At 48.4% G+C, this 24,624-nt stretch overlaps 1 protein-coding gene across 1 annotated transcript; it reads left to right on the forward strand.

The window, feature by feature from the left end:
* The first annotated feature begins 159 nt into the window (after positions 1 to 159).
* On the forward strand, positions 160 to 23,893 carry LOC122493287 (pancreatic lipase-related protein 2-like). Its single transcript, XM_043597656.1, has 13 exons — positions 160 to 438; positions 720 to 768; positions 3,429 to 3,583; positions 5,268 to 5,393; positions 8,332 to 8,466; positions 9,164 to 9,275; positions 10,738 to 10,857; positions 12,058 to 12,177; positions 14,910 to 15,028; positions 16,953 to 17,082; positions 19,516 to 19,627; positions 20,515 to 20,682; positions 23,777 to 23,893. The coding sequence occupies exons 2-13, from the start codon at positions 720 to 722 to the stop codon at positions 23,838 to 23,840; spliced, it is 1,410 nt and encodes a 469-aa protein (XP_043453591.1). The 5' UTR covers positions 160 to 438; the 3' UTR covers positions 23,841 to 23,893.
* Positions 23,894 to 24,624: the final 731 nt, after the last annotated feature.

The raw sequence follows: 24,624 nt of genomic DNA on the forward strand, positions 1-24,624 counted from the left end.
CCTCAAATCCCATGTCATTATTTTTTTTTTTAATGTTTTCTTTTTGAAAGAGAGAGAGAGAGAGCACGCACAGCTTGGAAAGGGCAGAGACAGACAGGAGAACAGAGGATCTGACGTGGGCTCCAGGCTGACAGCAGAGAGCCTGATGTGGGGCTCGAACTCACAGATCATGAGATCGTGACTGGAGCTGAAGTCGGACACTTAACTGACTGAGCCACCCAGGTGCCCCCCTCCTTGAATCCCACTTTATAAATAGGCCTGCGCTCTGGGCAGGGCGGCGGTATGTGTTTGCGATAACCTGAGTTCCAAGCACGCATGTGCAGAGCACTATCTCGCCTCCCCCATTCTCCCCTCTAAGGAGTCCAAAGGATACAACCTGGGTATAAAAGCCACCGGCCGACCTGTTGGGCTGTAAGAGGAAGCTCCAGTTGCCACATAGTAAGTCACGGCCCCTGCGTGGGCAGGGGGCTCGGGGGGCTGGGGCTGCCAGAGGGACATGTCCCAGAAGGGGGGACAGTCGCTGCGGTGGGAACACCCTGAGACGCGGACTTAGAGCATTGCTGCCCAACGCCCTGGGTGCGGGGAGGCGTCAGCCTCAGGGTGAGAGTCATGGGCCCCGGCTGTGTCCCAGGCTTCCTCCCCTGTCCGGGCTCTGGGACTGCCAGCCTCATCCCTGGGCGCAGGGGTGTCTCTGCGTGTCTATGTTTTTGTCTACCTAGATGCTGCCTTCTTGGACCATCGGACTTCTCCTGCTGGCCACAGTCAGAGGTGAGGATGCTGTCACCGTCCCTTTGGGGAGAAAGCGGCTGTGGCTGGGTTGGCCTCTGGGGTGAGGCTGCTGGAGACACTGCCATCATTGTTACCATCGCTGTAAATAATAGCATTATCATTATTGCAAGACAAGCAACATGGCCATCATTCGGGGAGTGTTGACTCTGTGGCCATGTGCCTGACACAGATGACCCCGGGCAGTCAGGCCGCTTGGTCCTGTTCCCTGCAAAGGCTCCAGTGGCTGAGAGGTGTGCGGCAGAGGGAGCAGGTGGAGGGTGAGACGATATCGGCTGGCCTCTCACACCCTCGGTTCCTCGAGTGGACAAGTGCATGTCTGCAGACTAAAGCCACATGGATGTGTCCCCCTGAGAGCTTCTGTGCTGCCAGGCCTACCCCGATGAGCCCGTCTTCTTGCCCGGGGCCCCCACGTTCTCTCCTTACCGGGTCTCTGTCGCCCCAGCTCCGATCAGCCCCTCTCCTGTGGCCTCTGTCCAGATTCAGATACGGATTCCAGGATCCACGCCTCCTAAAACAGAAACAACCTCCCTGGCCACCAGAGCCCCGGGGACCTCCAGCCTGCTTACTGCCCATCACCCCCACCTCCTCACAGGTGTGCCTCACAGGTGCACTCCGGGGCCTCCCTCTCTGCCTCACTTCCTCCCATCAGGCAGAACCCCTCACTGCCTGGCGTGGCCCCTCAAGCCCTGCTGGAGCATGCTTCTCGCAAGAGCCGTCTCCTGGCATCTCTGCTGAGGTTTTCTTCTGCATCCAGACTCCTCCCCCTTGCCCCCAGCCCCCCACTCTGGGACTTCCCTTCCATCCTAGCCTTGGAGTGAGACGGGGCTCCCGACAACAGAGTCTGGGGTCGGTGGGGCTGCTCCTCTGATCTCCTTTGCTGATCTGCTGCCTCCTCCTGCCCCAGACTTGGGCATCCCCCAAAAGTCACTCCCAGGCACCCCCCTTTGTTCTTGGCCTCGGAGCTTCCCCTTTGCCCAGCCTCTGGTTCCCCACCCTCCTGAGCTCCAGGGCCTCCCACTATGCCTCAAACTCACTTGTCCCAAACCAGGCTCAGACAGGACCTCCTACTCCCATCTTCCCACCTTTGCCTTAATTTCCACCCCTCCCTCAGGCTCTCCCTCCTCAGAGCCACCTACACTAGTCCCCGCCAAACACCTTCATGAAGCGTAGCTCCCAAGCCACTCACCAGCTCAGTGCCCCCCAGCACTTCCCCACCCTGCCCCTAACAGCCCCAGTGTCCTAACCTGGCCCCCACACTCGTGCATTTACCACCTGCAGCCAGGCCAGCGTTAGTCTCCTGCCACCCTTCCTCCAGGGCTGTTTCGGCTTCCCAGAGTGAACTCCACTCCATCATTAATTACTCCTTCTCCGTTAGATTTCCTCTCTCTCAGGGCAGGGTTTGAACCTGATCTGTCTCTGTCTCCTCAGCACCTAGCTTTATTCCCAATTAAACTTCGCAGGTTCAAACCCTGGCTCCACCGCCGGCTGTGACCTTGGGCAGCTCACTCTGTCTCTCTGTGCTCTGGTTTCCTCGTCTGTAAAACGGATGTAATAATACAAATCCCTTAACTCACGGAGCTGTCTTGAGTCTTAAATGGGATAATACTGGTAAAGTGCTAGTGTGGTCTCTGGCACCCAAGAGGGAGACCCACTGCAGTCCTCTGGGTTTCATTAGGTCACCCTCAGTGACAATTTCTTGGGGAAGTGTTTGTGTTGTAGGCTGGAGAATGGACCCTCAGATTTTGATGTGGTTATCTGGGTCATCAGTTGCATGTATTAAGCCCCTACTGTGTACACGATGATGCAAAAAGCTACCTTTCCAAGGAACAATAGGGAAAATCTGAAATGGCAGAGAATAATTTGGGGCAAAGGTGTATATAAAAGGATAGCATGAAGTCATGTGAATTGGACAAGTACCCACAAATGTCTACCGTATGCACGGGCTGGTGCTGGATGTAATGGAGACGTCCAGGTGAATTAAGAAGCATTAACAGCTTCACACTTGAGAAATAGCTGATGCTTGATGCATACATGTCAAGGGCCTTCTGGGAGTTTCCTGGAAGAAGTAGTTTTAAGGCAGAAGGTTCCCGGGAATTCTCAGTGATTCCCCAACTGGCCTCATGATAAGGGTTAAATAGCATTAAACATGTTTCCAGCAGCCCACCCCAGACCCTCTAAATCAGAATCTCTGAGGGAGGGGCCTGGGATTGTGTATATGTGACACACGTAGTCACTCCCGGTTCCCCGGTGATTCTTATCACCACAAAAGTTTGGGCAACAATGACTGGCAAAGATAAAGACCAACACTGGCCATACCCAGGCCTGGGTTCTCCCTGAAGAGTCCTCTTGTGGGGGCGCCTGGGTGGCGCAGTCGGTTAAGCGTCCGACTTCAGCCAGGTCACGATCTCGTGGTCCGTGAGTTCGAGCCCCGCATCGGGCTCTGGGCTGGTGGCTCAGAGCCTGGAGCCTGCTTCTGATTCTGTGTCCCCCTCTCTCTCTGCCCCTCCCCCGTTCATGCTCTGTCTCTCTCTGTCCCAAAAATAAATAAATGTTGAAAAAAAAAATTAAAAAAAAAATAAAAGAGTCCTCTTGTGTAGCTGAGATGACATTGCTACTGTTCACTGCTCTTCCTGCCCCAGGAAAAGAGATCTGTTATGGACATCTTGGCTGCTTTTCTGATGGAAAACCATGGACGGGGATCCTTCAGAGGCCTTTAAAGTTATTTCCCTGGGCTCCCAAGGACATTGACACCCGCTTTCTTCTGTACACCAATGAAAATCCGAACAACTTCCAAGTAAGAGTGGGCGTGGAAACACTGCCCGGTGGGTGGATTTGGGTGCCCACAGTGGAGCCGTCACATGGTGGTCTAAGGAAAAATGCACCGCTTTGGAACTCTCCAGATGATGTTTCCGCACCAATGTTTGACCTAGAGCCATCTCAGCTCTCAGGATCATAACCCCCTATGCATATCTAATGACATCTACGGACACCCAGTCCGGAAACTAACACATTCACAAACATTTGTGCATGGGGCTTGAGGGGCTTCCCGGCATCAGCAGCCTGTCCCTGGGAGGGAATGAGTGGCATGTGTAGAGAAGCCCAGGCCTGGTGTACCCGTGGGAGAGTCTGTCTTCCTCCTGCACCAGGCAGTGGAGGGAGAGAGGCCTCTCAATGGGGTACAAGTAGGGAAGTATAAATCCTTCCTGAGGATCTGGAAGACCGATGGGGAAGAAGGGATACTTAACCACAAAGGACAAAAGGTGGGGACCCTCAGAGCACCCGTTAGTTCCCAGGAGGCCTGCCAGGTAGAGGCAGGGCAGGCTTCCTTCGGGTGATTACCAGTGATCAGGAAGAACCTGCTGACAATCCAAGCAGCTGACAGCCCCAGTCCCTGGCAGAGTTTAAAGAGCCAAGTGTCTCTCTATAGGTCCCTGAGGTCACCCACTGTGGGAGTCTAGGGGACTCAGCACTCCCATCTGGGAGTCTGCTTGAACGTGGCTATTGTGCTGTTTTTATTTTGGGATCCTTCTTCAGACATCTTGCCTCTGGGGTCCGGTAGAAAGGGGCTTGAGGGCATTTAGAAATCTGTTCTTAAGTCTCAGGACCTTGAGATGCCCCCGAAGGCTCCATTTGAGCTGAATCTCCCCCTTTAAGCCTGGTATTTCTGGCCCACAAGTTTTTCATCTTTTCCAGGCCAGAGATCTCTTCCGTATCCGGGGAAGCCTAAGGGCCCCTTCTCAGGATGATGTTTTTAAATGCATAAAGTGAAATGCATTGGATTACAAAAGACACCAACTCTATTGAAAAACAGTTAGCAGAACATGCTCGATAAATATGTGCTGCTTTATTATCTCACTAAATAACAAGATCTAGCAGCTCATCTAATAACTACTGTAATTTAAAATAGTAATGAGACTAGGGGCGCCTGGGTGGCTCAATCAAGTGTCGGACTTCGGCTCTGGTCACAATCTCACAGTTTGTGGGTTCGAGCCCCACATCAGGCTCTGGGCTGACAGCTCACAGCCTGGAGCCCGCTTCAGATTCTGTGTCCCCCTCTCTCTCCGCTCCTCCCCTGCTTGCACTCTGGCTCTCAAAGGTGAATAAATAATAAATAAAAAGTAAAAAAAATAGCAATGAGGATAAATTATTTTAAAGTACCTGTAACGATTGTAAATGTGACATGAAAATATCTGTGACTTCTACGGGTGACAGAGTACATCAATACTACTACAGTTTGTTGCCTGACTTCATAATGAACAGAAATGCTAGATGTCAATTAGGGGTTAATGAAAACAGAAAGTCCATGAACTTGGACTTTCTGAATTCTGTACTCCAACCCCAGGTCAGGAAGGCCTGTTCTAGCCTGACCCAATCTCATGGGAGTGGAACCCATGACCTCAGTCTTATTGGAACTGACTCTAACAGCTCCGTGGGTTGTAAAGGCCAACATCCAAACTCCTCTTTTGTAATTAAACCAGCTGATCACTGCCACTGATCTAGACACTGTCGAGGCTTCAAACTTCCAACTGGAACGCAAGACACGCTTCATCATCCATGGCTTCATAGACAAGGGGGAAGAGAGCTGGCTGCTGGACATGTGCAAGGTAGGTGCCCACCCTCCTCACCTGGCCACTCCGTAAGGAGATGAGCACCCAGCAGCTAGGTTCAAACACTGCAGCTCCAACATCCCTGAGACTGGGAAAGGAAATACTCAGGGAGAGAATTGTCCTTTCTAAAACCACCAAGGAAAATCTGGGTTCTCAGGACATCCATTGTCAAGTTCCCCCAACTCAACAATTTCTAAACAACCAGCTCCTCTTGAGGCTGAAAAGAGCCACAGTCTAATCAGAAAGTACCAGACGTGGAGACTACAGCAAATTACCTGACATTTGTCTTTGATGGTTTATAGAAAATCCCTGTGTGACATAAAACCACTTAACTTTACCTTCTAGAGCTTTGCTATTCAATAGAACATTCTGTGCTAATGGAAATATCCAAATCAAGAGCCACTAGCTACCTGTGCTTATGGAGCATTTGAAATGTGGCTAGTAGGACCACAGAGCTGAATTTTAAAGTCATTGGATTTCAATTAATTTGGGGGGGATTTTAATGGATTTTTTTTTTAATTTTTTTTTCAACATTTATTTATTTTTGGGACAGAGAGAGACAGAGCATGAACGGGGGAGGGGCAGAGAGAGAGGCTGACACAGATTCGGAAACAGGCTCCAGGCTCTGAGCCATCAGCCCAGAGCCTGACGCGGGGCTCGAACTCACGGACCGCGAGATCGTGACCTGGCTGAAGTCGGATGCTTAACCGACTGCGCCACCCAGGTGCCCCTTTAATGGATTTTAAATAGCCACATGTGGCTAGTGGCTATAATACTAGACAGCACAGCTCTAAAGTTATCATGAATATTAATAATGAATTATTATTCATAACATCCATTTCCTGAGCATTTACTATGAGCCTGACACTGTCCAGGTATAATCATTTCACAGTGCTTGTCCCATTTAATCCTCCCAGCAACACTGTGAGGAAGATATAGTTATTGTTCCCATTTCATAGATGAGCAAATTAAGGCACAAAGAAGTTCAATACTTGCCCAAAGTTGAATCCAGACTTGGAAAAGCAAAACCAGATCTCCTGTCCTTAAAACACCAAAATTCTGTGTATCTAGAGATTTAGCCCGCAGAAGGTGCCCAGGGCCATGGTTCTCTGGGGCTTAGTCTACACTGAGACCAACTTCACCAGCTTCTGTCCAAGGGCTCTCTTCTTCTCTTGGAATTGGGGTGGTTCACACACGCCCCTGGAGTCCCAGAAGGAAATTGTGTAGACCTGGAGATGGAAGAGTCAGGTAGACGCAATCTGTGGGGGATCAGCTTAGGAATCCTCAGGGTCTACACCAATGGGTTAACAAGGCACAAAGAAACACAAAGTCATAAAATGCTCACACCCGACTTTGGGTAACCAGATTGGCACTCCAAGAAAAGGGAGGCACAAAGGTGCCAAGAATAGTGAGGCACAAAGGTGCCAAGAATAGGGAGATGCAAAGGTGCCAAGAATAGGGAGGTGCAACGGCACCCCCATATAGGGAGGGGGTGCTGAAACCCCCAAAATATATAGAGAGAGGCAAAGGCCTGAAATAGAATCGGCGCAAAGGTGCCCGATACATAGGAATGACAAGATTAGATATTCAGGGTGAAAGCACCCCAAGTTTAGTACTACAACAGAAAGCCACTTTCAGAGGAGAATACAGCCAGGGCAGGTAAATTGGTGAACTGGACTTTGGATGACTGTGCTTCAGGCAAAGCAGCACAGAGCAGAGATGGTTAACAAAAGAAAAGGTGTCTTGTTAACCCTGAGGTTATTCCCCCCCGTCTGTCTCATCCCCTAGGCTGGCAAAGATTAAACAGGCAGGGTGCCTCCTGTCTGCTGTTAATAACCATCTACCCATCTGCCCGGCACCTGAAATTTGTTTTATATTGACCCAAACCCCAAACACTGTATACCTTCAAAATCCCCTCTTCCCCCTCACATCCTCAAATTAATGTTCACAGTTTCTTTGTCTCGTTGTGCAGGCCCATCACGTTTGTAAGCCTTCTGATCTGAATAAATACGAGGCAAAGACCCTTATTCGTTGCTCTTGTCTTTTTCCCGGACCTTAGCCATCTCTCTTTTTAATCCTGTGTCCACTCTTTTGCTAAGACAAAAGAGAACATTAGACTTAGAGTCCACGACAGCAATCCACCATGATGCCCCAGTCTCCAGCCAACTCCTCCCCACCTCAAACCAAGTTCCAGTCCAGGGCACCCCAAAATGAACAAAGTATATGGAGTGGCCCTTTCTGACATTTATTTTTCCCCCTCAAGGGACCAGTATCCGTGCTTGGGCAAATAGACTGTGGTCATAGCACATGATATAAAAGATGCATATATCTGAGAGAGCTGTATCCTAGCTCAGTCTAAATTTTCTTATTAAACTTGTCCTTCAGTACCTTAGATCTCCCATCAAAGCGTTGTCGGGAACATAAAAGCATCACACCCGTGGCTTCAACTCTCTGGTGTAGGGGTCCACAAACTTCCTGTGGAGAACTAGGGAGCAATTACTTTTGCATTTGTGTTCAATTTGGATCATACGGTTTTAACTCACCTCTTTTAGCTCAGAAGCAGAGATAAACAATAAGTAAACAAAGTATGTGGCTGTGTTCCAATAAAACTTGATTTATAAAAGCAGGTGAATTTGGCCCTGGGGTAATAGTTCACTAATCCCTGATCTAGTAAGTGATCTTTTTGATCCGGCTGTGTCACTAAGTATCCATGAGACCTTCTAAGTCATTTAATCCATTCCAGGCCTCAGTTTCCACATCTGTTAAAGTGGGGATAAGTATACCCATTTGATAGCGATGTGGTGAAAAGGCAAGTGTCAGGAATATTAAGGCTCTGGCACAAGTAGGTACTTGATGGGTGTGAATTCCTATCTCTGGAGTGTACAACTGGTGGCTGTTAATAAACTGGTTTCTCCTTCTTACCTGTCTTCCCCAGAAAATGTTTCAAGTGGAGAAGGTGAACTGCATCTGCGTGGACTGGAGACGTGGGGCAAAGACACAATATACCCAAGCGGTGCACAACATTCGGGTTGTGGGAGCAGAGATAGCTTTCTTAATACAACGGCTGTCGGTAAAACCCTGCCTGGGCCACATCCCGTGGGTGGCGGGCAGAGAGGGGACAGGCTAGCACCGCCTTGACCTAAGCGGCAGCCTAAGGACCCCTGGGCCGGGGGCAGGCCTGGAAACCCAAAAAGGGCGTTTTCTAAGGTGAAGCTACAGCTTTCCTCTCTCCTGGATTGTCCTGAAGACTCCTACTTAGGGGGCCCGAGGCAAACTAACCTCTCTGAGCCTCAGTTTCCCCTTCGGAAATAAAGCCTGTTTATTTCACGCAGGCTGTTCTGGGAATTCCCAGCGCACGACTCTCGACTCTCAGCTTAGATGTGTCTTCAAAATCACCCCAGGAGGGAAGGCCTCTTACAGCCTTTTGGAAAGTGTATTCCGGAGAATCCCAGAGCCAGGCCCACCACCCACGCTCTCCCAGACAGGCCGATCTCCTGCAGGGGACCAGGGGAGGGCGCCCAGCGGTGGGGCGTGGGTGGGAGCAGCCCCCCCCCCCCCCCCCGCCCCCGCACCTCCGGTCCCCGCCTGCAGTTAACGCGGTGGCCGCTGGTCAGCACTGTTGCACCGCTAGGGCCAAGTCGCGCGGGGGTGGCTCCTCCGGAGTTTCCAGCCGGGGTCCTGCCCCCCGCCTCCCCCCCACTCCCGGTGCCGGGCGCCGGCGCGCATCCCCACCCGCCGGCGGGACGTGACTCGGCATCCGTCCGCAGACCGAGCTGGGCTACGGCCCCGAGGACGTGCACCTGATCGGCCACAGCCTGGGCGCGCACGCGGCGGCCGAAGCGGGCAGGAGGCTCGGCGGCCGCGTGGGCAGGATCACAGGTGCGGAGCGCTCGGCCCCGACGGGGTGCGGGCGGCGGGGGCGAGACCAGAGCCCGTTCACGCACGGCTCCGCGCGCCCCGACTGGCCGAACCCGAACGGACTGTCGGTGGAGCCCCGACTTGAATGAAAAAATAACTGACCATGTTTTCACGTGTATTAGAAAACACCCGATTGTAAATAAAAATACACTTATATTTTTTAAAAAGAAAAAGGAATTAGCATATTGAACCCATGACTTCAAGGTTATTATTGCTAGAGTAATATAATAATAATAAGTGATTTTTTAAACGTTGACTCAGCAGTTCCACAAGTATGTATGCTGTGCCATGCACGGGCAAAAAATGAAAGGGGCTATCTGAAACTTGCCATGTTGGAGGTGCTCGGTAAATACTGAATGAATGAATGAATGAATGAATCATTTAGCAAAAGTAAGGCACACAAGACAGACACAGCCGGCTATTTATTTTGTGCGAGCAAATCAGTGTGTGACTTTGGCAAACAGTTGCATTCAACATTTAATGAATGGCTCCTTTGCTCAGGACGCTGCTGGCATCGGATAAAAAATAAGGGGATTATATAGTTTGTGTTTCTGTAGAATTTTTCAGTTTGCAAAGTCCTTTCTCTTACATCATTTCAAGGGGTTTTCACAATAACCCTGTAAGAGAGGTTGTTGTGATTCCTGCTTTCCAGATGAGGAAACTGAAGTTCAGAGAGGACAGGTATTTGCCCTTGAGCAGAACCAGGGCTAAATACAGGTCACAGAGTCCTGGGTGCCCAGCAGCTTCCACCCTGCCTCTCTTCAAAGATGAACTGGGCACAGCCTACTTCAGGAAACCCACAGTCTAGTCCGAGAGGCAGACGATTCAGTAGGCAAGGAAAATTCAGAGCAGAATTAAAGAACACAAAATAATCCTGCACAATGTGGATGGTGTGTGCTGAGAAACGAGGGGCTAAGTTTTCAGAGCGGAGGTGGTATTTGAGCCCGGTCTTGGACAGAACAGATTTTTCAGGGGAGAATGGGGCGGGGGGAGGGTGAGCAGTAGGCTGGGGCTAGCGTAGGCAGCCACAGAGGACTAGACAGTGTGGGGCTGGGGGACCCGGGCCTGGGTGGAGGTGGGCAAGGCCAGGAGCTTGCAGTCTTGCAGAGCAGTGACCAAACAGTAACAAGTGAGGGTAAAAAGGGTAAAGGCGATGAGGGAACAAGAGGGCCACCTAGATCCTGCTTGGAGCCAGGCACCAGAGACTTCTGGATGTTCTTTGACGGTCAGTGACCCCACTGTTAGCCTTTCTGTCTCAACTTCTCTCTCCTAAGCAGACCAAGAGCTACAGACCCAATTGCCCACATCATGGCTACTGAGGTCTGGGACTCTGCCCAGGAATCCCCGTGGATTTTGTGGGTACAGGATTTAGATCTTGGTTTGTCCTAGAGTGTGGCCTCACTGCCCACCTCCCCCATTTCAGGGCTGGATCCAGCAGAGCCATGCTTCCAGGGCACGCCTGAGGAGGTTCGGCTGGACCCATCGGATGCCATGTTTGTGGATGTGATTCACACGGACTCTGCTCCCATGATCCCTTTCCTAGGTGAGTTCCTCATTGAACCTCTTGGTGACCAGCCATCCCTGATGAGAGTAAGTCCAGGCGCCCCCGCATACACATACCGCAGGGGTGGCATTCAAGATGGCTAACTGCAGGAATGTCTCGGGCACGAGCTGTCGAAATGGGTGCCGGGCACGAGTAAACAGCCAGTACGTTGCCGGTGGGTTCAGCTTGCCCCCCCAGGTCAAACAAAAGATACTTCTGCAGCCTAGAAGGCTATCACTTAGGCTTCAAACCTTGTGTCCTTTCCGATCTGCCACTATCCAGCGTGACAGATGTATTTCCTATTGACGTTTGACCTGTACCTGCAACATGCAAAGGTTGGTTTTTTTTTTTTTTTTCACTTCTTTTGTCCAAGCTTTGGTTGCAGTGTGTTTTGTTAGAGATTAAAGATATCCTTTTATCTAATCCTTCACAAGTCCTTGTTCTTTTTTCATTACTTTCGTATATAACCACTTATGAAACATGCCAACAGAAGATGTTTTCAAGGATAACTATATCGCTTAATGAGTACCATATACTGCATTGAACATTTTATACACATTAGCTCATTAATCATAACAACCTAAAAAGTGAGTATTACTATTTACAATTTCGTTGCTGAGGAAACTGAGGTTCCACACGGTCAGGCAATTGCCCAACCTTACGGAGTCTAGAAGTACAATCAGGCTGTGATCGCAGGTCTGCGCGCTTCAAAAACCCAAACTCCTAGCCATTGGGCTGGGCTCTCAAGATGGCAATATAATGTCATGTGGTCTCAATAGAACAATATAACATAGAAGTCAAAAGTTTTAAATGAATATAGTAATAAAAATGCACCAGTCTTGATATGTATCTGCCGGTACATAGTGGTGCCAGGGCATGTCAGTATTGTTCAGGGTCTCCCCAAGACAGACAGACAGACAGACACACGCTCACACACACACACACACACACGTGAGCACGCTCACCCAGAGCCCAGCTTCCCTCTCATCTCTCTTCCCATGTGCTCTCCTCCCTTCTTGTCTTACCAAGTGCCCATCTCTGAGCACTTTCTGGAGAGCCACAGACAGGGTGGCTACACCCGGGAGAGAATTTTCCAAGAAGGTTCTGGCTGCAGTTGGAAGGAATTGAACACTGTCTGTGTCCACAGCCTAACGTTGGGGCCACTTACCTCCCTGGTCACCTCTGCTTCCAACATTTCAGGTTTTGGAATGAGCCAAAAGGTGGGCCATCTGGATTTCTATCCAAATGGAGGAAAGCAAATGCCTGGATGTCAGAAAAATGCCCTTTCAACCATCGTTGACATAAATGGACTATGGGAAGGTACGTTGAGTGAGGAAAGCAAGACAGCAGCTGTTCCTGGTGGGGAGAAATGGTGCGTGGTCGGGCCGGGCATTTGCACAACCATGTCATGAGGTCTTTACTCTGATTAGCCCCATTTTACAGACAAGGAAACTGACTCAGTAAAGTTATAAAGCTTGCCCAAGACCACCCTGGATTTAAGCCCAATTTCTGGCTGCAAAGCCCGGACCTCCTGCCCCGTCCTGGACCATCTCCCCTTTGTCAGGATGCTGAGACTTGGAGGGACCCGCATGCTGCCTAATACCCAGCTCGGGCTCTGGCCTCCGTGCCTGTTCCTTGAAGAAGCTGGGTGTACGCAAAGGTCTGAAGGGCTTAGGCTTCCTTGCCATGTGCTGTGGTCAGGTTCTAGGCCCAGAAAAGAGCTAGCAGGAAGACAAAGCAGGGGTGTTCTCTGAGGGTTCGGGGAGCAGGTGCTTGTAGTGTGAGGCCCAGGGCCCGGGGGAAGAGCCTTGCGTGGGTTTCCATTCATCTGAGAGGACAGGCTCAGGACCCTTAACATTAGGTGGCCTAAGGCATCATCTGTGTTAGCTGCCCTTGTTCTGGCCTTTGGCTATTCCTGTCACCCACCCTTGAGACCAGGCTTTACTGGCCTCCTGAGAGTGGAGGCTCTGAGTCTGTGGTCATTTCATTTTAGTATCTGTTTGTCTGAGCTAGGAGTTCCGGGGCCAGGACGCCAGGGACTGTGTCAGGGGCATCCCAGACCCACCAGGATGTAGCCAAAAGCAAGCACCCAGCGCTGTCTGTTCTGCTGAGCTCAGTGAACTTCAGTGGCGTTTTTATAATCCTCGACCTGATTGCTGAAGCCACAGCCAGCATCCACTGACAGTAAACGGTGCTTTAACTCCCTCTCGGCTCTGCACCGGCCAACTCTAGGGACAGCCTCCCGGAGAGTCACAGTAAGGGCTGCCCCCTCCCAGAAGTGACTAAGGACTGCTCGCCCTCAGAAGTGACCAGCAGGCCACACATAATAGGAGCCCAGGCTTAATGAAAGAGGCAATTTCGAGAGAATAAGGCCAGGAACACTGGAGCGTGTGTCTATTGTATGGAACCCTGAGTCCCCCAGGCGCAGGGCGGAGGAACAGTTAAGTCTGCTGGTTCCCCTCTGATGGGATCCCAGGGCAACAGTTGGGGGTGAAAGAAGCAACGAAGTCTGAAACAGGTGCTGTTGTCTGGTAATGAGTGTTGGTGTGGGCCACACTGAACCAACTTCTGCAGAAAGTTTCTGGGCATGGAGAGCCCAGAGCTATTGGGGGGCTAACCCCGTCACTGCTTTCCAGACACAAAGGGGAGATGTGCCTTTCTCCAGGAGCGGTGGGGGAAGCCCCACCAGACCCCCCCCCAAAGTGACCCCCAGCTATGTCTGGTGTCTCTGTTCATCAAAAGTTTTGTACCGAGAGCTGGAGAAGTGAAAAAAACGATTTTCCAAACAAGAAGACTTTGGTTGAAAGAAAAAGATGATAAATAAAACGCAGTGAGGGGCGCCTGGGTGGCTCCGTCAGTTAAGCATCTGACTCTTGATTTCAGCTCAGGTCATGATCTTAGGGTCATGAGAGTGAGCCCCACGTTGGGCCTGCTTAAAATATTCTCTCTCTCTCTCTCTCTTTCTCCCTCTACTGCTTGTTCTCTCTCTAATAAATAAAGTAAAGTAAAATAAAATAAAATAAAATAGGTAGAAGAGTGGCCAAAGGCCCCAATAATCTTACTGTCCACTGCTTTTACCTTGTGCCTGGAATTGTAAGAAAGAAGAATTTCTCAACCTGGGACCAAAGGCACAAATAAGCTTGCTTCACACGAGAGGCCTGCCCAGGGTGTCCAGAGTTCAAACATTGCGGCCTGGCCAGCGGGCAGAATGCAACCCACAGCCGTATGTGATTGGTCCTCACAGTGACTATTTAAAAATTTTTTTTAATGTTTGTCTATTTTTGAGAGAGACAGAGTGCGAGCAGGGAAGGGGCAGAGAGAGAGGGAGACACAGAATCCGAAGCAGGCTCCAGGCCCTGAGCTGTCAGCCCAGGGCCCAACGCAGGGCTCGAACTCCCCGACTATGAGATCATGACCTGAGCTGAAGTCGGACCACTGAGCCACGCAGGCGCCCCCACAGTGACGATTTTAAAACTGGGAATATACTGTTATCATTTAAGCATAGAAAGGTTTCCATGTAAAAGTCAGGATGCTGGCTTCTCATGAAAAATCAGAACAAGTAGTCTGGGCCTTTACCATACAACTGGCCGGGCTGTGTAGGAACCCTTTAAAGACCGTTGCTATTCTCTCTGTCTCTGTCTCTGTCTCTGTCTCTGTCTCTGCATATACATTTCTCACTGCTCCCTGCATGACCCCCAGCCCTCAGCATTTCTTTATGTTCCTTGCCCGGGCCCCCAGAAGATTTAACAAATGTGCTCATTAGCACCTGTCACTCCCCAACACTTGCTGGCCCTTGAGTAGGACCTTCTTGGCAAATGGACACGGGGTGAGGAGAGGAAAGCCACTCTGGCCAACCACCATTCCTAAACAAGACCCCAGATTTCCTACTTGCCCCTACGTATGGCAAAGTCAGTGATAAAAACTTCACAAAGTCAGGGCGCCCTGACACCCATCTGTGAAATGTGGAAGGAGGGGTTTCCGCTCAGTCGGAACAGTTCAGGCTTCAAAAGTGAAATGCCTCCTGTGGGCTCCCATGGCCTTTGCTTCCTCAGGAACCCGAGACTTTGTGGCGTGCAATCACCTAAGAAGCTATAAGTATTACTCAAGCAGCATCACCAGCCCCGACGGCTTCCTGGGCTACCCATGTGCCTCCTACAATGACTTTCAGGAGGTAGGTCACCCCCGGGGCTGGGGGGAGGACAGGTTTTGTCCCTGTGACTTGGAACAGAGCGGAACTGTAACCTCATGACTAACGGGAGGAGGTTCTGGAATGCTGAACCTCACCGACTCTTCCTCTCCCGGGGACAGGGTGGGCAGGAGGGGACCTGCCTGCTGGGTCTTCCCTAGATCCCAGCTTTTTATTCTGGAAAATTCCCAATCTACACAGAAGTCAAAAGAAGAGTACACGAATACCCGTACACCCATCACCTACATGCACCGATTGTTAGCTCTTTCTATGTATGTATACGTATAGTTTTTTTTTTTCTAAATTATGTAAGAGCGAACTCAAGACGTTAGGACTCTGCTCAGAAATACTTCAACATCCATCTCCTGAGAACAAGATCATTCTCCTACAGAACAACATGCAAGAAATTGTTAAATTGATACACTAATATTTTCTAAAATATGGCCCGTATTCGAATTCCAAATATCCAAATCATGTCCTCCAGAGCTGTCTTTTTCTTTCTTTCACTCTCCCCCCTCCCCTGCCTCCCTCACTTTCTTCTCCTCCCTGCCCCCCTCCTTCCCTTCCTTTCTTCCCTTCTTTTTCTTCCGTTGCATTTATTTATTTATTTTGGAGTCTCCTTTAATCCAGAAAAGCTCTACATCTTTCACTGGTCTTTCAAGACATTGACCGTCATGAAGATTCCAGGCTGAGTGTTCGGCAGAATATCCCACAATCTCGACTCATCTGGTTATGTCTTCGTGATTCACTGAGTGCTCTCGACTCCTCAGTGTGTCACAACCGGAGGCACTGGCATTTATTTAGTGGCACTTCGTCTCATTATTTGAGGACTGACAGTTTTGATTACTTGTTTAAGGTTTAAAAAAAAAATTTTTGCCAGATTTCCCCATTATAGAAGTACCGTGTCCCCAAGTGCTCTGTGAGGTGATATTAATTCTGCAGCAGCAAGCCGGCGTGAAGGCGTGTGCTGCTTCCCTGAATCAGTTAGTATTCTGCGGTTGCAAAAGTTTGAAGTTTCAAAATGCTTTTTTCTCCCAAGTAAATGTAAAAATATATTTACACTCACATGTGTTCCTGTCAAAGTTAATTTTGAAAAATTAACCGTCTTGGGTTGAACTAACGTCAGAAGGACTGTGTGAGGATCTATTATGCAGCTCTGGCTGTGCTGGTTCTTGTTAGGGCATGGGTAATAGTATCCACCCCCTCCAGCACTTGTCTTAATGCTTTCCAAAGTGCGGGATCGCTCTGCACACCATGGACGATGGATGTGGCGAGGGCAAAGAACAAGGACCGGTGACACTGTAGCAGAAAACGTTAGTCTGATCTGAACAGAGCAAACCACCTCCTCCAGGCCCAACTGATGAGCTACCATGTGGGGAACGTCAAACAGGGATCAGTTAACGTAACGCGCATTCGAATGAAGATGGTCACAGATCTTCTCTTCCTCTGCTCTTTTGAATAACTTATTTGTCCCATTTACTCCTCCTGGAAGATGTCTTGCAGTTCCCGTCCATATTTTAACATTATTGCTTCATGGATATGACTTGTCTTCCCAACTCTACTCCGGGTTTTCTGGGTACTTCTTTGGGTGCACAGCAGGGCTTCACACAGTTCTGTGCGTGGCTCGGAGGATGAACGCATGGATGTATGAGTAGATGGATGCACGCGTGTTGGTGGAGGAGTGGAAGGATGGGCGGATGGATAGGTGAATGGGTGGATAGATGAGAGGATGGAGGGGAAATGAATGGGTAGATGGATGGTTGGATGGGTAGGTGAGAGGATGGATGGGGGATGGATGTGTGCGTGTAGATAAATACAAGGATGGATTGGAAGATGCATTACTTGCTTGCTAGAATGAGTGAGTGAGTCAAAGCCCAGCATGAACAAACAAATTATGTTTTTTCACCAGGGTAACTGTTTCCCTTGTCCACCTGAAGGATGCCCCCAAATGGGGCACTATGCTGACCAATTTCAGGGGAAAACCAGAGCTGTGGGACAGACCTTTTTCCTGAACACAGGAGACAGTGGTAACTTTACGTGTAAGTTTCCATTTTACTCTTTTAAAACTCTTGCAAATAATTTGGAAAGGTGGAGCAGCCTAATTAGTCAGGACCCCTGCTAGCAACAGCCAGAAACTCAACTCCAGCCAGCTTAGCTGTAACAGAAGGACAGTAGAATGGCATTGTCTCTCCTCTTGTTTACTCCCATAGCCAATAATTCTGATCAATGGAATGAAGTACAATGATTGGCACAGGCTGGTCATGTGCTCACCCACCCTGGTGGCAAAAAGCATGAATCAATTAACAGAAGATGATCGTGTGGGGCAAAATCACTGTAAGTCAAGAGGTCATGCCTGTGATGATCTGTCATAGGAGTACCCTACACAATCATGCATGCATATGCACACACACATATGTATGCACACACACACACACACACGCACACACACATGCTGTGTTTGTGTTGTTATTTTGCCCAGCTTCTCACCAAAAAAAAAGTACAAGATGGTGAAATCATCAAGATTCATTTCTTATAAGTAATAACACAGGGTGGCCGAATAGCAATTGCTTTCCAAGGGAGTTATAAATTAAAAAATAATTATACAGCACTTTACAAAACACTTTCCGCATATAGCATCTCATGTAATCCTCATAAAACTTAGGAAAGATAACAGCTTGGCAGTATCTATAAAGTCTCATGTGCATATTCCTGCAACCCAGTCATTCTCCTTCTCAGGCATACCTTAGGAAAACGCTTGCATAAGAAGGTGTGCTCAGAGATGTTCACTGCGGCATTGTATTTAATGCTAAAAGTTTAGTGATGAGAAACCTAGATGCCCACCAACTGGTAAACAGCCAAGTACTATATTTAACCATGAAAAGCAAAAAGAGGGGCGCCTGAGTAGATCAGTCGGTTGAGCGTCCAACTCTTGATATCCACTCAGGTCATGGTCTCACGGTTCATGAGATGGAACCCCAAGTTGGGTTCTCTGCGCTGACCGCATGGAGCCCGCTTGAGAGTCTTCTGTCTTTCTTTCTGCTCTTCCCCTGCCCATACTCTCTCTCTCTCTCTCTCTCAAAATGAATTAAAAATAAACATTTAAAATAAATAAATAAATAAAAGCAAGGAGAGAGCTCTATGTACCGAAGAAAGAAATCCTCTAAAGCATAGTAAGTGAAAAATGCGAGTGGCAAACGACACGTATCAATACAACAAATGCAATACAACATGAATCAGTCAGGGTCCCAACAGGAGAGAGAACTCATCGAAGTGGTTCAGATGAAGAGACTTGTTTGAAGGATCCACTCTGAGAGGTGTGGGCAGGGTTAAAGGAACAAACAAGGGGTGCTGAGGCGCCCAGAATCTGGTGGCTGTGGGGTCCTGGAATCGGGCTATCACAGAGACAGGGAGTTACCACCGGACATCTGGTATACAGTAGGAGGCCGCAGGGGAGCATGAGAGATGGTTCCACCCTTTCCTCCTGCTTCCTGATCTCCTGAACAAGTCTCTTATTGGCTGAACTCAATAGAAAGCCAGTAGCAGAGATCCCTGGTGGGGGTGGCCTTCCAGAACACAGAGCAGGACAGAAGAGGGTGGTAAATCTGTCTGGGGTGAAGACGGGTGGAGACAATAGAGAATAACTGTGCATCCTATTTGTGGAAGGGGAAAAAAGCCTAGATATTCTTTTATAAACTTACCCATGTATGTATGAATGCTCAGGGAAAGCTCCAGATTAGGGTTTCTCTACCTCAGCAGTACTGACATTTTGGGCTGGATCATTTGTCGGTGTGGGGGTGGGGGCTGTAATGCATTACAAGATATTTAGCAGATCCTTGGCCACTAGATGCCATCAGCAGCCCCCTCTCCTGGTGTGACAACTCATAGTGTGTCCAGACATTGCCAAACGTCCCCAGAGGTGCAAAATCACCCCTGATTGAGAACCCCTGGACTTGATTAAGTATAGACATCAACATGGTTATCTCAAGGACAAACTTGAGATGGAGGGCAGGTAGACGGGGTCCTGATGAAGATTTTGGGATTTTTGTTAAATTTTCAAAAAATTAAAATAGTTCATTGCATGTGAAAATAGTGAATAACGAGAGGAGAGGAGCCGGTGATTTATCCCAATGGTGCAAACATCTCCCTGTCCGGATGGCCTTTCTGTGTAATGATGTGAACTTCGGGCACACACGTGCAGTAAGAGGCTGTCTCTCATCCATCAGGGCGTGTGCCTTGCTGTATTGGCAGGAGATTGTGCTGAACAATAATATTTTCTTCCCCCTGCATCGCTCACCTCCACCTAGAATCTGAGTTTCTGGGACTCCAACTTCAATGAAAGAAACCACTGTCACCTTCCCCCCCTTACCTCGCATCCTGGGGGAGATTCAGAGCTTGGAGCAAGAAGGCTTCCATGGGGTGATTTTTTTCCTAACAAGATGACTTCATTGAACTGATTATATGTCTTTGGACAGGTTGGAGACATAGGGTGTCGGTCACACTGGCTGGAAAACGGAAAACAAGCGGGTACTTCAGGATTGCTTTGTATGGAAGTAACGGGAACTCAAAACAATATGAAATTTTCAAGTAAGTTCGACAGCAAAGTGAAGTGGTCCTACTTTTCATAAAAGACTATTGCTAAGATATTGGGTATAAACTTTGTAAATCTGGCCATCTGTTATACAGAACCAGTGAATTCTAGAGTGTCGTTGCTGGAGGAAAATATTAGCATCTAATCCAATCATCCCATTTTACAGATGAGAAAAGTGAGGCCCAGAGAGAGGGAATTGACTCTTTAAAAGGAGATATGTGCTAACTGCTTTTGCAGTGTCAGTCATTGCTTTCTGACTTAGGTTTAATGGATATCAAATTCTTCAAAGGCCCGTTTATGTGGCGACTCCTCCCAACACATACCCTCTCCACCCCCCACACATACATACATATCAAGCTTCTTGTTGCTACGGTAACCTCAGCACCTAGCTTCTGCTGGGCGTAGGAGGTGCTTGGCAGCTAGGTGTTGTATGAATGCGTAACTGTGCTACAAAATCACGTTCTGGTTTTTGTACTAACTTTTACATAACACTTTTCATGTTAAGTGAAAGTTCTTCGACAACTTTCTCTGCTCCACATGAAATCCTAACAGAAGACCTCTGTGGAACCACGTACATCTTTAAACATATGACATTGGATTAGTTAGTCCTGTAGTGTAATCATAGGGTAAATATGCTTCCCCAAATACTTGATTTCCCCTAAGGACAAATTAAGACAGTACAAATCTCTGGTCCTGTATTTTTTGAAGATCTGTTCGTCACAAATACAGTTGTGTTTTAGCAGCCGCTGGATGTACACAAAGGCATTCAAGGTATTTGCAGAAAACCAACAATAGCAGCCATCGTTTGGAGAAATGATAGATTGCCATCATCCTATGTATTCGTATGTCCAGCTGATACAACATTTCACGTCTGTGCTTTCAGAGGATCCCTCCAACCACATGCAAGTCATATGCGTGACATCGACGTGGACATCAATGTTGGAAAAATCCAGAAGGTTAAGTTCCTCTGGAACAACCATGTGATCAATCTGATCCGGCCCAAGCTGGGGGCTTCGCAAATCACGGTGCAAAGCGGTGAAAATGGGACTGAGTGCGTATCTCTTATTCCACATACATTGTGTTATCTATATTTACTTGTCAATCTATCCATCCGTCCATCCAGTGACCCACCTACCCATCTAAATAACCATCTACCTATCTGTTCATCCCTTTCTGTCCATCTGCTTAACCATTCACCCACCCATTTATCCAATGGCCATCTGTCTAGTCATCTGTTTCTTTATCCTTCTGACCAGCCATCCAGCCATCCATCCATTATCTACCCAACTATTCATCTCAACTCCCCCATCTATCCATCTGATTCACTTTGAAAACTCAAATATCATTTTCCTCAGGCCAAATTCAACTTGGCAGGAGCCAGGCATCAGTTAGGTATAAGGCATAGATTTGAGAAACAGGCCAATATGAAACTGTTTTATCTCAAACAATGAGAAAAACGCCTGGGCAGAACTTGTAAGAAATCACCAAGTTAATTCCAGTTGGGGTGCTGTTCACAACGTGAATTGGTTTGCTTGGAGACTGTGGCATGGAAAGGATAGGGAGTGGGTTAGGATCTAGATCACAGTAGCAATCTCTCCATATTCAAGGGAACAGAATCTTATTTGGTAGGGGGTGCTGGGAGAGGACCTAACTGTGTTTAAAATGTCGAAAGGGGCGCCTGAGTAGCTCAGTCGGTTAAGCAATGTACTCTTGATTTCAGCTCGGGTCGTGATTTTACAATCGATCCATGCGTTGGGCTCCACACGGACAGTCCACACAGAGCCTAATTTAGATTCTCTCTCTCCCTCTCTCTCTGCCCTCCCCCACTCATGCTCACTCTCAAAATAAATAAACTTAAAAATATTTAAAAAAAAATTTTATGTTTATTTTTAAGAGAGAGAGAAAGAGAGAGAGACCGAGAGAGAGACAGAGCAAGACAGAGACAGAGAATCTGAACAGGCTCCAGGCTCTGAGCTGTCAGCACAGAGCCCAACACGGGGCTCAAACTCACAAACCGTGAGATCATGACTCGAGCCAAAGTCGGATGCTCTACCGACTGAGCCACCCAGGCGCCCCTAAAAAATATTTAAATAAAGAATGAAAGAAAGCCATCTTCAGAGAAAAGCATCATAAAATAGTAGGATGTTAGAGTCTGAAGGAAGCTTAGATACCACCTCTCGACTGCTCTCATTTTGAGATGCGGAGAGTAGATACAGAGATTCACAGAACTCGTTTGAGACCATATAGGGAAGCTGGAGAGAAAAATACTGGACCACAAAATGTTTCCAAAAACACACACCAAGACCTGACTCAGCTGCACCACTTAACTGTGCTAGCCGTAAACCTTAGTATTCTAGATTCCTCCACGTGTTGTTGGAAGGACCAGATGGCACTGTGGCTGTGCCAGTATTTTCTATGCTCCAGAGCAGAGCAAGACCATCAAGCACAGCACAGACTTAGACCCAGGTCTTCTGACAGCGGGTCCCATCCGGCTCACACAGCCAGACGTGGCACTGAGGATCTGTCAGGCCAGGCGTTAGAATGCATGGTGGAACTGTCTGGATTTCACCGTAGTGAGGTGGGGGGGTGGGGGGAGTTACTGTTGTCAGCTACGCTACAGCCCACACACTGTATATTGCAAGTACCGAAGTCACCACCTCACACAAGGGAGCCCTTGTCGAAGAGCTACATTCTGAAGGTGAGCCCTGAGGGAAGGCTGGTGTGGTCAACCATCCTACGTTAGCCAGAGACACCTCAAGGGCCAGAGGACCCAGGGAGTGCCCTGCATCTCATGGCTGGGTGGCTGCCCCAACCTGACCAGGCTTCACCCCTCAGGAGTGACAACCCTTCACGATTATTTTTTTTTAATATCTTTATTGAGATACCATTCCCATACCGTACAATTCACCCTTGAGAAGTATATAATTTAATGACTTAAAAAAATTTTTTTTAATGTTTATTTATTTTTGAGACAGAGAGAGACAGAGAATGAGCAGGGAAGGGGCAGAGAGAGAAGGAGACACAGAATGTGAGGCAGGCTCCAGGCTCTGAGCTGTCAGCACAGAGCCAGACGCGGGGCTTGAACTCACGAACTGTGAGATCATGACCTGAGCCGAAGTCGGACGCTTAACCGATGGAGCCACCCGGGCGCCCCTTTAATGACTTTTTTGACATAGTCACAGAGTTGTACAATCATCATGTGATCAATTTTAGAATATCTCATTACCCCAAAAGGAAACCCTATACCCATTAGCCGTCACCCGCTAATCTCCCTATCCCTTTGCCTAGCCCTAGGCAGCCACCAGTCTCCTTTCTATCTCTATTGATTTTCCTGCTCTGGACATTTCGTAGAAATAGAATCATACAATACGTAGTCCTTTGTGACTGGCTTCTTTCACTCAGCATCATGTTTTCAAGACCTATCTATGTTGTCACATGTGTCTGTACTTCATTCCTTTTTATTTCTAAATAATATTATATCACCACATTTTGTTTATCCATTAATCCGTTGATGGATATTTGGGTTATTTCCACCTTGGGGCTATTATGAATAATGCTGCTTGTATACAAGTTCTCATGTGGACACACGCTTTCATTTCTCTTGGGTATATAGGAGCAGAATTGCTAGGTCATGTGATAACTTTAGGTTTAACTTTTAGAGAAACTGCCAGACCCTTTTTCTGGAGAGGCTGCCACATTTTATATTCCCAGAAGTGGCATATGAAGAACCTCCATGATCTTGACTCTACAGGGAAAGTCCTCTCTGGGCAGGCTAGGGTGCCCCTGGGAGTGTATTGCCAGGCCCATCAGAGACTCTCTTGGTTTCAACAAAAAAAGAAAAAAAAATCCTGGGTCTGATGCAGCTGAGTCACTCTCAGCTCAAGAGGTGGGGGATGTTCTCTGAGTGGTTTTGCTTAGAAAGAATCCCCTGAACTCACCTTGGCAGAGTGGAGGATGTTCACTGGGTGGAGGATGTTCTCTGAGTGGTTTTGCTTAGAAAGAATCCCCTGAACTCACCTTGGCAGAGAAGACCCTTCCAGTCAAGGGATCTGAATTTCAGGGGGCTGCCTAGCTGCTGTTTATTCATCTGGGGTCACGTTTCCACCAGCAAATGACCCTCATGCTGAAAATGTTTTCCTCCGCAGGTATAATTTCTGTAGCAACGACACAGTGTCAGAAGACGTTTTACAGTCTCTTTACGCTTGTTAAAAACGTGGTACTCTCTTATATCTTTGCAGAAATAAATTCTTTAACGCCCTCGGTTTGGTGTTGAGGTGTTCATTTGACACCCGCCGTATTCCGGGGTCATATTTCGGAAATGATTTATGGGACGGGAGGGAACGCCTGAAAAGTCCCCCCTGGCCCCCCTCTGCCACCATCTCTGTCTTTCAGGGCACTTTGTGTGGCCTGTTCTAATGTATTTCCTTTGCTTCGACAATGAATTTCTGTCCCATTTGATAAGGTCATCATTGTTCCCACGTGGTGCCCACCCAGCTTTTAACATCCCGGGGTAGGAAGCAGACCCCAGGCAGGAGCGGCCAATAGCAGGAGTAACTCAGGGCAATTATTATCTAGATTAAAGCCTGGTGGGAAAGGGGCTTAAAATAAATTAATACGTGCACATGGTACAAAATGCAAAAGATCTAGAAGAGTATCCTTACACAAGCTATGTCTCTGTCCACCCTCACCCGCCAAGTCTCTGGTTCCCCTTCCCAGAGACAAGCACAGTCTTTTTCCAGAAATATTCTACATGTACCCACGTGTGCCTCCCCTCACACAGGCAGCCCCAGCCCCACCCCCACCCTTTGTGTTTCAAACAACTGGTTGGATACAACAGACACCATTCTAACTTGGCTTTTTGCATTATCAATAAATTAGATATTATTCTCCAATGATGCAGAAAGAACCTCTTCATTCTTACAGCTTCCTAGATTCCACTGAGGGGTGCATGTGGTGTGATTGTCTCTGCTAATGGACGTAGGAGTGTTTTCCA

This window comes from Prionailurus bengalensis, chromosome D2 (assembly GCF_016509475.1).
Source record: "Prionailurus bengalensis isolate Pbe53 chromosome D2, Fcat_Pben_1.1_paternal_pri, whole genome shotgun sequence".
Lineage (NCBI taxonomy): Eukaryota > Metazoa > Chordata > Mammalia > Carnivora > Felidae > Prionailurus > Prionailurus bengalensis.

What these genes read in the sequence shown, in the direction of transcription:
- LOC122493287 (XM_043597656.1), top strand. Translation starts at nt 720, where the DNA reads ATGCTGCCTTCTTGGACCATCGGACTTCTCCTGCTGGCCACAGTCAGA. An exon ending in AAAATCCGAACAACTTCCAA is followed by an intron (nt 3,584 to 5,267) that starts GTAAGAGTGGGC and finishes TAATTAAACCAG; the next exon opens with CTGATCACTGCCACTGATCT. An exon ending in AGACAGTGGTAACTTTACGT is followed by an intron (nt 17,083 to 19,515) that starts GTAAGTTTCCAT and finishes GTCTTTGGACAG; the next exon opens with GTTGGAGACATAGGGTGTCG.